General features: G+C 36.3%; 1 protein-coding gene across 3 annotated transcripts in view; it reads right to left on the bottom strand.

Moving 5' to 3' along the window:
• Positions 1-379: 379 nt before the first annotated feature.
• The window catches only part of corn (microtubule-binding protein cornetto), a 162598-nt gene continuing 149055 nt past the window's right edge, over positions 380-13922 (bottom strand). For all 3 annotated transcript variants that reach the window (XM_083128334.1, XM_083128335.1, XM_083128336.1), the window contains 3 exons: positions 12744-12908; positions 5223-5378; positions 380-3072 (listed from right to left, as the gene is read on the bottom strand). In XM_083128334.1, the coding sequence (XP_082984460.1) occupies positions 2851-3072; positions 5223-5378; positions 12744-12908 (543 nt within the window). In that variant the 3' untranslated portion in view covers positions 380-2850. The remainder of the gene's footprint in view (positions 3073-5222; positions 5379-12743; positions 12909-13922) is intronic.

Raw genomic sequence — 13922 nt, 5'->3', positions numbered from 1 at the left:
TAATGAAACTTTAACTTTAATGAAACTTTTCATAAGATAAGAGCAGTGACATGGAGAAGGCTTATTGGTGATGCAACTTCAGCCCTAAGATCCTTCATATTCCACAATGAGAGCACCAACTGTTTGGCTACGCAGAGGTAAGGCACATCCAGCTGCAAACACACACTAAAACTAATTGCCAAGAGCTCTAAACTTAGGTCTAATAATCCATATGTGGTTAGGTTAGGAGGGCCAGGTTTAAAGCTCTGAGCAATTTCTTTCTGTGACTGCAGCTGGATGTGTCCTGCCAGAGACCCACGTGGAGACCTATGCTGGATTTACACTTTAATTATTGTAAGTCATCATTTAATAACCACATTAATATTCAAACACACAGGGCTTCAATTCCTTTTTTCTTTATTATTTTTCTTGCAATTTTGAATTAAATAATGAAAGAAATATGTAAAAAGCACATGCAGTAATTTACACAAAACAACCACTGGCATACATATGGCATTACTCAACATAACAAGAATGTAAAATACAAATTATGCATGAATAGGAATGTAGTCCAATGCTGTAATAATACACACACTGTACATGGTCTTCAAATGGTAAACAGAAGAAAAATGACTTCAAAAAGAGCATACAAACCTAGAATTGGCATGTTTATTTTGGTTCGAAATAATAGAGATTCATGTACATTCACATACTGGAAAATCCCACAGTAGTTGTAAATTAAAATTTGAAGATTGCATCGGTGGTTTTTTTCTTTAAATTTGGGATTTCTTTCTTCCTAATGCAAGTAAAAACTGCAATACATATGGATCGAAATAATAAGATATGTACAAGTTGATTATGCATATGCCAAAGAATATGGTTAAAGCTGATATAATTCTACATTAATCTATGCAGACTGACAACTTTACAGAAATTTCTTGCTAAAACAAATATGAATACATAAAGATTCTAGATTTGTTTGCTCCTTGGATATTTTATTTATCTTGTTGGCTTTGATTATATAACAGGAGGTATATTCAATACATTGTGGTTATAATACAACACAATACATTCTCATTTCACACAATTTCACATTGTACAGTTAAATCATTCCATCAAGGAATGTCACACAAAATACTTTTTTCTTACCATTTGATTCTGAGATCTTTATTTCTACATCATGCAAAAAAAATCAAGCCCATACTCAATTCATACAGTTCTGCACATTCCTAATATCATTCAGTAAAGTTCAGTTTCAGTTTTAAATAATCAACACCACATGACATTCATTTGCAATTGGCAGTTCATCTGCCATTTTCATTATGCATACCATGATAATGCAAGACGTCACAATCTCTTGGCAGAATCAATCTTATGCATAATTTGGTTGCATATCACAGCTCACTTTTCACACTATATACAATAATTTTTGTTCCGGCCCAAATGTGGCAAATAAGAATTTTCACAAATGTTAATAAAACTGCACCATGATACACAATGAAACAAATATTTTCTTGTACATATATTTCATTCCATTTTAAAATAAATCTGACAATACATATTCAGCAAATTCATATTGGTACACGCTATAATTAAAAATGCACAATTTTGAAATTGACAGCAGGTAACATTAATAAACTGATTTTTACAATGAACTGGGCACAAAAGTAATTACAGAATCAAATACTGTTTAACGCCTTCAATAAGTAAAATAACTCAGAATATTTTGAGGACCATGAAAACTATTTTGTAGAAAAAAATCATTTTAATTATCAATTTCACGGTTCAAATGCATCTAACTGTATGGCAAGTAATAAGTGAAAATTTGCCCTGTACAGATTGCCATTTGAAAAGTGTACAAGGCCCAAATAAAACATCTTGCCTGCACTCTAAAAGTATTAAAAAATATGAACAGATTTCAAATACCATTAAAATGCATGTCTTGTTCTACAGAATAATGTAGAATGGAATTTAATTAAGAGTCATCAGTAATTAATACTGTCTTAGGAACATTCTAGTAACTTACTCAATCAGTATTTATATAACATTCCTTCCCAAGTATAATTTGCACACAAAGCACTGTATTAGTGTTACATTTTTATTAATAATTATTTGTGCATTATCTTCAAACACTGTCTGTTTGGTTTTATGCTTCAACTTGCCAATGTTCATTCAATAATTTCCTCAGGATCTATGTATCACTGTCTAAAAATTTAATATTATTAATCCCTGTATTATACTAAAACACATTACATGTCTAAATATATGTATATATGTGGATTGGAACATGCAGTCAAGAATTATTTGATCACAATTATATTTTAGGTAGTAATTACTGATAAGATCTATCTATATACTAGTTCATGTTTGCATATATAAAAAAGAGTTAATTCTGCTAGTTAAGGAAGCCATGTACAAGGATTTATATAAATTTTTAAAAGAAGACTAAAAAAAATCATGACTTAAATATTTACCTATTACTTCCATGACACACTTGTGTGTATTTGAGTGGATAAAGGACATTACAAGTGAATTTAGATGACACTTTATGATTACTTATAAATAAACTTAGCTGAGCAAATGTATAAGGAAAACTTAAAATCAGTCTTTAGACTTCATATACAAAATCAATCATGCTTAACACTTTAAAAATATGTTAGAGAAGAGATGCTTTTCACAGCATTGCAATCTCTTGAATCTAGGACATTTTCTAGGCATTTTTTAAAATGACTTTGCAACTTTACCCAAAAATAATGCCTATGCAGATTAGATAAAATGAGTTGAATTTCTGAGTTAAACAATATGCTTTACAGGTTTGTTTCTTTTGCGTAGCATTGTCAATAAAGCTGCCAAAATATGAGAGGGAAAATGTTACACCTTTCCATTTATAGTTTCCGTAATAACTGGAGTTTCTAATCCATTCTCGTGTGTCCCGTTGGTCGATGCGTTCGCATTGAGATCTCCGTTCCAATTATTTTCAGTCCCCGCAACAGGCAAGGTTGATGCGGTTTTGAAATTTAAGTCTTCCAGGTCCTGCTGAAGTTTAGCCAATACCGGGCACTGTAGGATGACACTTTGCGCACTGTGAAGGGCCTGTGATAAACAAAAGTGGCAATATAAATGCCTGAAGAATGGTAAATCATTAATAATTATGTATTTTAATAAGAATGAACCAATGGATTTTCTTTAGGGCTGTCATGAAAATTCTATAATTAAAAATTGCAATTCATGTTTCAGGGAATGAAATACATGGTAGTAAATTAATATACGAGAATCAGATACTTTATTTGTGAACCATTCACTTGAGAACTTGTTTTATTGCCTGGCAGGCTTCTAGTATGCATAGTTTTGATGTGAGCTGGTAGGTGCACTGCTGTCACCTGTTACTACTGAGTACTAGATCCAGATATGGTATTCCGATACACAGTCATTCTTTAGTCATGTAGAAAGTACTTAATGGCATGAATTTAATTTTTTTGGGATTGTTTGGATTTTGATGTGCTGGCCAAGTCTAACAGTGGGATCCATGAGTATTACCATACAAATTGTCCATCACCATGTTCGTGCACCTTATTTGACCCAATAAGAGCTTCAAGAATTAAAAGAAAAGTCAAAACAAGGTGTGGACAAAATCTACACCAGCATACATAAAAATCCATAACTTAAAAACACATAGCATATAAGAGAAAAATTAATGAAAATAGTCATGGACAATTTGCATGATAATACTCATGGATCCCACTGTACATACAGGAAAGGCAGTGCACAAGTAAGGGTGCAGAGCATTGGTTCCTGCATGTGATATGGCAACATTCACAATGCAGTATTGCCTGGGACAATAAAGAGAAAATGGTCATTATTAGGAACTTTTTGAAAAACATGCTGAAATTCTCACAATTAAGACTGAAAAAAAAAACTTTGCATTATACAAATTCTATGGTGTGTTTTAATTAAGGCTAAGCCAATACCACTTTGAACCAATAACCATACCCTGTACCGATGCTTTAAAATTGTAACAATTAAAAGGTGTTCAAAATACTTATAAATATTACTGTGTGAGAGTTCCACTCTGAATGTAAGGGTCAATTTAGCAGAGTTTTGCTTTAAAATATTTAAAAAATTACACCAGAATATAAAAATACCTGTTATATCACAAAATAGTTTTTTCCACATAATATTGGTAAAAAATCAGTGGAAACCTCAAATTTTCCATAACTTACAGCATTTTTGCAGACCTCAAATGGAGGAAAAGTATCAGTAAATAAAGTCCAATTGCAATTGATAGTTTCCACTATTCATACAGCCGTAGTTTTAATGATTCAATAACAATGGCAATTTCCTCCTGACTATAGGAGTATTAACCATCCCTCCATAAGAATGTAGATCAATGTTCTCTCTGATCTTTCCATTTTATCCAAATATATCTGTTTGACAGTTACGTGCAGAGAGGTTGTTAGTTCACTAGTAAGTTCATTTTTACGTGCAGTTTTTATACATGCCTGTTGCCTGACGAAGCTACCAGCCAGGTGGCAAAATCGATCAGTACATGTGAACAAAAACTGTGTGGAAAAATTAACCGTAAGCTTATTAGAATGAATATGATCTTTCCAGCACATACCAAGGCCATTTTTGTATCACATGTACAGGATAGGGATTAAAAAAAAAGATTGCATCCTATACATGACTGAAATATAGGCCCTCCCCGATGACACAGTTGTGGTGGCATTGTCGCCTTGTAATCAAGGGGTCCCGGGTTCGAAACCCAGTGGAGGTACATTGCACAGTGGTTCTGATCCCATTTTAAACTGTAGGTTCAGTCCCAATTGGTCTTACTGTGCATAAAGTGGACTTAAAAACTCAATCACGTGACTGAAATGGCAAGATAAGTGCACCTCTAGCACCCGAACAGAGGCAGCGGCATATCTGGGAGGCATATTCTGCCAGCCATTTAACATTGTATCCCTGAGTGTAGAATAGTTTCCATCTGATATTAATTTAGTGTCAGTGGCATGTGCAAAGTTAGTTACAATCTCCATTCCTTGGGGAAACCCTGGGGGGTAAAGGCGGTCAAGGGCGTGATGCTGATCACATCACCCCCACTCATGACCGGATCAAGAAAGTGTGGGGCGTTACCCTCACACACCCTATACGCCCTCATGGCGTGGTGCTAAGCACAGGGGAGCACTTTACCTTTTTATTCCTTGGTGCTGGTACTTTGAAAACTTAGGTTGCCAAATACTCACCTCCAAGGCATTATCTATTGCTTCGTACTGTTTCCTAACTTGAGTAGCTGCCTGATGATAATTGTCCGTCAAAAGCTTCTTTGTCATAGCAAAATTCTGAGCTTTTTCTGTCAGCAGCAACTCCTTCTCATTCAGTTTTTCCTTCAAAAGTGGAACCTGAAGAAATAAAAACATTGGATACTATAAATATTATGGTAAATTCTACTAATTTAATTAGACAGAAATAAGCTAGTAATAATTCAACGCAAGACACGAGAAAATCAAGTTGATACATGATAGGCAACTGTTAGCAAACTTTCGAGCTATTGTACTTCTGGGAAAAGAATGATTCTAAATTGTATATACAGTGGAACCCAGATTTTATATTTTCATGCATGTTAAGAATTTTTCATCTTGGTTCTCAAAAAATGTAAAATCGTGTAATCTTCAGGATGGAACAATATAAAATGTATGTCGATCAGACATGGCAAGCTTTTTTTTTTTTGTGACGTTTTTCTGCGCGGATCGTAATAAACGGTATTACGTTAAAGTACCGCGTAGAAAAGCCTCACATTTCCTCCTCAAATCGTCGGTACGCCTTGCGTCTGTGTTGTTGTATGTTGGGTAAGCGACTGACCGCTAGAGGTCTCCACTGCTGCGATTACGAGCGAGGAAGCTCTGCAGTCCTGATTCAGCTGGCAGTCCCGAACCAGCGACCGAGCCTTGAAGTAGATAGGAGAGACGACGTGTGTTCAGAGAGGAACAGTGGCTCGCCGGACGAGACTTATCTATCTACCGTCAGTTACACGTTGTAGTATTGGACTCTCCTTTTTCTACTCGGACTACTATGAAAACTGGCTCATTTTATTGTACCGCTTGGCAGTAAAGAGGTAGAAGAACTGCATTTTTTTTTTTCGGAGGAGTGAATGCAGTGAGCGGACTTCACTTTGACCTTTGGACAGCTTAGTCGATGTTTTCTTCAGTGCACGATTCGATGCTAGGACCATGGAGTTACAAATGGGACTTGACGATGAAGCAAGATTGAGTGGCAGCGCACGGGATTGTGTACGAGTATGAAGACTACCAAGGGAAGGCACCATATCCATATTTGACTCCATACTGAAGAAGTTCAATTGGTCAGCGAGGACGAGTTTTCCACGACTGTTGAGGTATGTACTTTTCAACCCACCTTTTTGCATAGGTGACAGTGAAGTGTGCGAGATAGATGTACGTCTTTCTGAACCGAGTTATGAGTTTAAATATTGGAAGGAAGGAGTGACAAATGTCATACAACTCAAATGGTGGATAAAATAACGATGCATTACTGGTCTAATGAGTCTTCGTCGCGATTGTTCTTGTGGAAAGTAAAAGTGGCGTTCAATCTTTAATTTTTTGTAAGCAAGGCAGGTCCTAGCGGAATTTAATAAAGTATCACAGGGAATGGGGAAATACAATTAAAATAATTGTTGGTTGGCACAAGGACGGATAGAAATATTCTCTCGTATGTGTTGATAAAAAAAAAAAGGAAAAAATGGAATGCGAGCACCAAAGGTAAAAAGTGTGGGGGGGGGGGAATTTGTCACAAAGAATATGTACAGGATTCACATACTGCTAAAAATTGACCTTGTAAATTTAAATGTTACGAATGCATGCGTGTTCTGATGATTGTCTTTTTTTTTTTTTTTTTTTTTTTTTTTTTGCTCCCTTGCTGTTTAATGTACAGACCTTCGTAGTAAAAAATAATTGTTGAATCTTTTGAAACATCTACGTGAGAATTAAATGGGAGGAATTGTTAATATTGTTCAATGTACATGTTTGTTGATTGAAATGCTAATCGATCTACGTTGCGGGGTTAGCATAATAAATTTTGACTAAGTGTCTCAAACTAAATATTGCAGTATATGTTGACCTTTTTTCCAAAGAAAGAAAAATTGCATTTTTGTATTACGAGTTGGTCGAACTGTATTGTAACAAATTGTTCGGAGACGGACTCGTGGATATATTTACTCGTTGATTTAGAGTTAACATTCCCAGAAATTCTTGAATGTATTTTTGCATTGAACGTATGTTTCAACCTATCCCGTTTACCCGGATTGAATACTACGTTAAATTAGGTTCTCGTTAGAGACTGAGGTGACAGTGCTAAACACTTGTCATTAACCTCATAAAAAACCGTGACTTTTGTAACTGATTGTTTTTTTCCTTTTTTTTAGCGTACGTATAATAAATCGGTCCACGGACTATCCCCGCGCCTTCCAAAATTTTGATTGTTGTTATTAATGTACGCAACCATCACGTTACAAAGTTCCTGGAAGCAGAGCTGGTTAGATTAATATTTATAGTAGAAATATATAAAAAAAAATTCCCCTTATATTACAATAGTTTGTAGTATTAGCGTTACAACAACCCCCTTCATAATTTTTTTTTTCTTTCCTGAAAAAATTTTTTTTTGATTTCACCTTTACCCCTTTTGGGAATGCAGGATTACAAAATTTTTGGGGGGGATAGATTTTCTAATAGATATTTCTGTTATCATGCCTCCAACGGAGTTCAGCGATGTTGGTGAATTGGTACCGATACAGCAGGAACCTTCCCCATTTGTTTTACCACCACCGCCATCTTTAACTGGTCCCCACTTTGTGAATCCGGTCCAGGTTACCTCTCAAGCACCTTTGGTACAAGATACAGTGGCTACAACTTCTACAGTTTCCTCAATGTTTTCTTCACCCTTGCCTGCCATGGCTGCAGCGACCGTAACGGTCCCCACATCACCAAGTTTGGTTACGTCTTCTCACCTTAATAGTGACACATCTATCCTTCATAAGATCATGTTGAGGAATGTAGATACCCATATTAATGCCCTGGTTATGTGTGATGGTCAAAGCCATACCGCATTATTCACGTTTATGTTAGCCCTACAACGTCTAGTGCTATCTCACTAATATCCTTTGCACTGGTTACTGCAAAATGCTACTCGCCGTACCGCGGGAGTTTTACAAACCCTTTGGACGACTGCTATTGCTTCTCTGATGTCCTGGCACGATATGAAAATATATATATATGGCGACATTCGGTTCCGATGTCCTTATATAACACCTTGGTTAATGCTCACGTTACGTGCCCTCAACGAGAGTTAGAGACGCTTCATATTTATGTGTCAGATGTCCGCGATTCGGCAGAGGCTTTAGCATTGGGCTGGGATTCTACTGTTTTAGTAACATTTATCCTTCAACATCTTAACAACACCTCGACTAATTGTCTATTATTTCAGTCCCGCCCACAGTCTATGCAGGAGTTAGTGACATTGGCTCATTCTATCACCCCCTTGGAAATGCAAGAGGCATATACTCAACGGCAATTGGGTCACATTGACCGGCATGCGGCCCCTCCACCTCCCAATGTTGCAAACCGGGGGCAGAATTTAAATCGCCCTTCACGCCAATCTCACCCTTTGTACTGTAATTTTTGCCGGAGAACTGGACACTCAGCTTCTTATTGCCGACGTCGTCCCTCTCCAAATAATTACAATCCTCATGACCCAGTTCCTTGAATGTAACAGGTGTATTGAATATAACGATTTGGTATTGTATTTAGGTTGTTTATTGTCTTAGAATATTAAGAGTTTATTGAGGATTTATACTTTATACAATTTTTTGTGTAGACATGTTTTTCTATGTTCAGTATTTCAACATGATATAACTTATATCCATTTGTAATATTTTGCTTTGGAGAGTCAATTCATATTTAAAGTAAATCTTAACTTCATTTGCTAACAATCTTTATTGTATATCACTTACTGCGAATTCTGGAGTATATTTAGGATTGACTGTTTTAATCAAAAATTGTAATTGGTGCTCCTATTTTTTATTGTATTTCCCCTCCCTTTTAGGTTTCCTCTCCTCTTTCCTATCTTTTTTTTCTCTTCCATTTTTTCTCTTCTAATTTGCTTTTTCTTTATTTTCATGTTTTATGAGGAAACTTATACATTGAGTGTACCACCCTGGAATGATGAATCGACGCATCAATTGGGAAAGTCAACATATCCAACCTGGAATGATAATTAGATAGTTAAACATCTCTCCTTTTTTTTTGGGAAATACTCATCCTGACAGTGTATATCTGGACTTCTTTTTCATTATCAGCTCCCTCCCCCTCCGAATATAAGTGCTATGTAACAGGTATATTTTACTTTATTGAGTGTACTGCCAACTTGAACGCCTAACATGATTTATTGCCTTTTTAACCGGCGTCTGTACTCGTATTCCTTGTAAAAGGACTGTTATGTATTTTCACATTCTAATTGTTCATTGTTGTTTTCTCATCAAGTTTGTTCATCTTCATTTTTTTTTTTTTTAGATTGCAATCGTTTTATCCATATCTTTTTTTTTACGATCATATTTATAGTTCTTATTACTTATATTATTCATTGTGTTTCAATTTCTTACAAGTATTATGTATATTTCAGATATTTACCTAGTCTAGTCAAAATGTAATGAGTTTTTGCATGACATATTTTTAGGTATTTGTTTTGTATGTATCACCACATTGTATGGTTGGTCCTATTTATTGTGTGGTTCTTATGGTTATTCAAAAAGGTCAAAAAAAGTGGGTAATTAACATACTATATATTTATATATTTTATGTCTTTGGGGATTTGCTAATATATGTATAGGGTGCTCTAGGGATTATATGCTCAATTGTGGATAGTTATGTGCCTTTTTGCCAACGTATTCCTTTTTCGCTAGTTGGGGGAGTTTGTGACGTTTTTCTGCGCGGATCGTAATAAACGGTATTACGTTAAAGTACCGCGTAGAAAAGCCTCACATTTCCTCTCAAATCGTCGGTACGCCTTGCGTCTGTGTTGTTGTATGTTGGGTGAGCGACTGACCGCTAGAGGTCTCCACTGGCCTTTTTTAGTGCTGCGATTACGAGCGAGGAAGCTCTGCAGTCCTGATTCAGCTGGCAGTCCCGAACCAGCGACCGAGCCTTGAAGTAGATAGGAGAGACGACGTGTGTTCAGAGAGGAACAGTGGCTCGCCGGACGAGACTTATCTATCTACCGTCAGTTACACGTTGTAGTATTGGACTCTCCTTTTTCTACTCGGACTACTATGAAAACTGGCTCATTTTATTGTACCGCTTGGCAGTAAAGAGGTAGAAGAACTGCATTTTTTTTTTTCCGGAGGAGTGAATGCAGTGAGCGGACTTCACTTTGACCTTTGGACAGCTTAGTCGATGTTTTCTTCAGTGCACGATTCGATGCTAGGACCATGGAGTTACAAATGGGACTTGACGATGAAGCAAGATTGAGTGGCAGCACACGGGATTGTGTACGAGTATGAAGACTACCAAGGGAAGGCACCATATCCATATTTGACTCCATACTGAAGAAGTTCAATTGGTCAGCGAGGACGAGTTTTCCACGACTGTTGAGGTATGTACTTTTCAACCCACCTTTTTGCATAGGTGACAGTGAAGTGTGCGAGATAGATGTACGTCTTTCTGAACCGAGTTATGAGTTTAAATATTGGAAGGAAGGAGTGACAAATGTCATACAACTCAAATGGTGGATAAAATAACGATGCATTACTGGTCTAATGAGTCTTCGTCGCGATTGTTCTTGTGGAAAGTAAAAGTGGCGTTCAATCTTTAATTTTTTGTAAGCAAGGCAGGTCCTAGCGGAATTTAATAAAGTATCACAGGGAATGGGGAAATACAATTAAAATAATTGTTGGTTGGCACAAGGACGGATAGAAATATTCTCTCGTATGTGTTGATAAAAAAAAAGGAAAAAAAAGGAATGCAAGCACCAAAGGTAAAAAAGGGGGGGGGGGAATTTGTCACAAAGAATATGTACAGGATTCACATACTGCTAAAAATTGACCTTGTAAATTTAAATGTTACGAATGCATGCGTGTTCTGATGATTGTCTTTTTTTTTTTTTTTTTTTTGCTCCCTTGCTGTTTAATGTACAGACCTTCGTAGTAAAAAATAATTGTTGAATCTTTTGAAACATCTACGTGAGAATTAAATGGGAGGAATTGTTAATATTGTTCAATGTACATGTTTGTTGATTGAAATGCTAATCGATCTACGTTGCGGGGTTAGCATAATAAATTTTGACTAAGTGTCTCAAACTAAATATTGCAGTATATGTTGACCTTTTTTCCAAAGAAAGAAAAATTGCATTTTTGTATTACGAGCTGGTCAAACTGTATTCTAACAAATTTTTCGGAGACTGACTCGTGGATATATTTACTCGTTGATTTAGAGTTAACATTCCCAGAAATTCTTGAATGTATTTTTGCATTGAACGTATGTTTCAACCTATCCCGTTTACCCGGATTGAATACTATGTTAAATTAGGTTCTCGTTAGAGACTGAGGTGACAGTGCTAAACACTTGTCATTAACCTCATAAAAAACCGTGACTTTTGTAACTGATTGGTTTTTTCCTTTTTTTTTAGCGTACGTACAATAAATCGGTCCACGGACTGTCCCCGCGCCTTCCAAAATTTTGATTGTTGTTATTAACGTACGCAACCATCACGTTACAATGTCAAAACTTCATTCATTTTCTTCATTAAGGCATGTTCACGGGTTTTGCCTTATGAAATGAGGCTGCATATTAGAGAGTTATTTACAAACTTATTTATACACGAATTATAGCTTTACAACACAACAGAAATTATAAAATTGTGCACTCAATATGAATGAATAAGTGAGTGAATGAGTTTTTGTTTTAAGTCCACTTTATGCACAAGAAAGCTAATCGGGACTGGACCTACAGTTTAAAATGGGATACAAACCACTATGTGCCTCCACCGAGTATCGAACCCGGGACCTCTTGATTACAAGGTGACTACATTACCCCACCCAATAAGGTATTTTGTAGAAATTATGGATGGATAAATTATTATCAATTTTACCTATATCTATCTATACTTACAATACCAGGGACAAACATGTACAAATACCAAGTTATCAGTTCAAATTTAATCACAAGAAACCAGCCTATACTTTTTCAGAATTTGGGTATCTTTTAGTATTAGTACTCTGTTTATCTCATGTAAATTTTATGAATGGTCGAAGTGTTCCATCCAGAACTAAAATCTAAAAGCCATTCTAGATTGATATGGTATAGTTCTAATGGAAAGTACTTATATATTAATATTTATAAATATTCAGAATTACTATAAATTGCTACAATGTCCAATTTCATAGGATTTTTGTTATTTACCATCGCTTTTCTGTAACTTTTGCCTAATCGCGATGATGAGGATAAGTGATGATAGGATGAAATTGATAAAGAAATACTCTCAAATCCCAGGCTGGGATTTGAACCCTGGCATCATATTGTAGATGATGATTAACTGCCATAAAACTATTCAAATCCACAAACAAATTAGCCCCATTTCTCTGGAAAGAATTCAGATGGGATCTTCCAGAATTTTAAAATACCTTTGAGACAAAAGTATCAGTAATTATTTGAACTTTTAATGAATTTTGTAACAGAATTGCTCAGCATTTTTGTAATCCTTACCTCATTTCTTATTGAAACTATCCTCGAAAGAACCTCCGAGGATGGTGATGCTCCATTCTCCTGCCACTCCCGGAGGATCGTCTCTGCTTCATCATCGCGACTTCTGAGCTCAAGCTCTGCTTTCTGGCACAGAGCTGTTAAGTTTTGTACGTCTTGAGTTAATCTCTGTAAGGAAACAATGGTTGAGAGATGAGCACTGGCGAAGCGTCCTATGAGGCCAGGAGGCCGGGCCTACCCACGCCATTACTCTTTTAAAGTTGTATTTACTTATTTCGTCAAAACATATGTAATGCAATGCAAAAGTTTGGAATTTTCATTTATGATAATTACAAAAAAATTCTAACCCTGTCTAGTATACGAACTTTCCACGGAGTGAGGCACATTTGCTGGGGCCTCTTCTCTTCACATTCTGTCGTACGGTAGTATATGCGGGAAGCCTAATCTTACGAGTACTGTACGTATGCTTATAACGTGCTCCTGAGGCCGGCCTCGCGGTGTTACCCACTAGGACGAACAGAATGTCAGCAACACTGCATTTCCGCCAGGGTTGGAAATTTGTGGTGTACCAGCATTTTTTTATAAACATTAGCCTGTGTTCGTGCAGAGAGATTTCTATTTCATTGTACATTCTCCATATTTTGTACGAAACTTAGGTTTTTCCTTCCTTTTATCGACAAGAGTAAGTGAAATTGAAAATTACGGAGTACTGTAGTTCGGACTTCGTTTTCTGGTCAGAGTGCTGATGGTCATGTCGATTCACCCAACACCGTAGCGTAAACAGAAAGTCTAAAGAACTTATATTTCTAAAGTAAGTCTTCATACCAAATTATGTAAATTAAAATGCTACTTACACCTTATATTTACAAAGTAGTTTTACTTTCACTGGAAACAGAATAATGTATTTTTATCGTGAGAGGGGATTCCCTCGCTTGTTTGTTCCCTCTCTGTGAAAACTTGCCTCTTGCTCAGGACGCTACAAGGGAGCGTGGCTCGGAGCGCGAGGTTCGTGGCGGGATAAGAGTAGAGTTTTGTTTGTGATTCGTCACTCGTGTCGTGTGCAGCGATAGATTTATGCAAGGAAGTGCTGGATTAAAATGCAAGAATAATTGAGTTCTTAATTGAGTGAAGATATAATCATCGGTAAGGTAGGACCCACTTTTGGTCTTTCATGTTTCCTTC

The sequence above is a fragment of the Lepisma saccharinum genome, chromosome 9, assembly GCF_977018435.1.
Source record: "Lepisma saccharinum chromosome 9, izLepSacc3.1, whole genome shotgun sequence".
In the NCBI taxonomy this organism is placed as follows: domain Eukaryota; kingdom Metazoa; phylum Arthropoda; class Insecta; order Zygentoma; family Lepismatidae; genus Lepisma; species Lepisma saccharinum.
The sequence above is the reverse complement of the archived record's forward strand: the minus strand, read 5'-3'. Positions and strand labels throughout refer to the sequence as shown.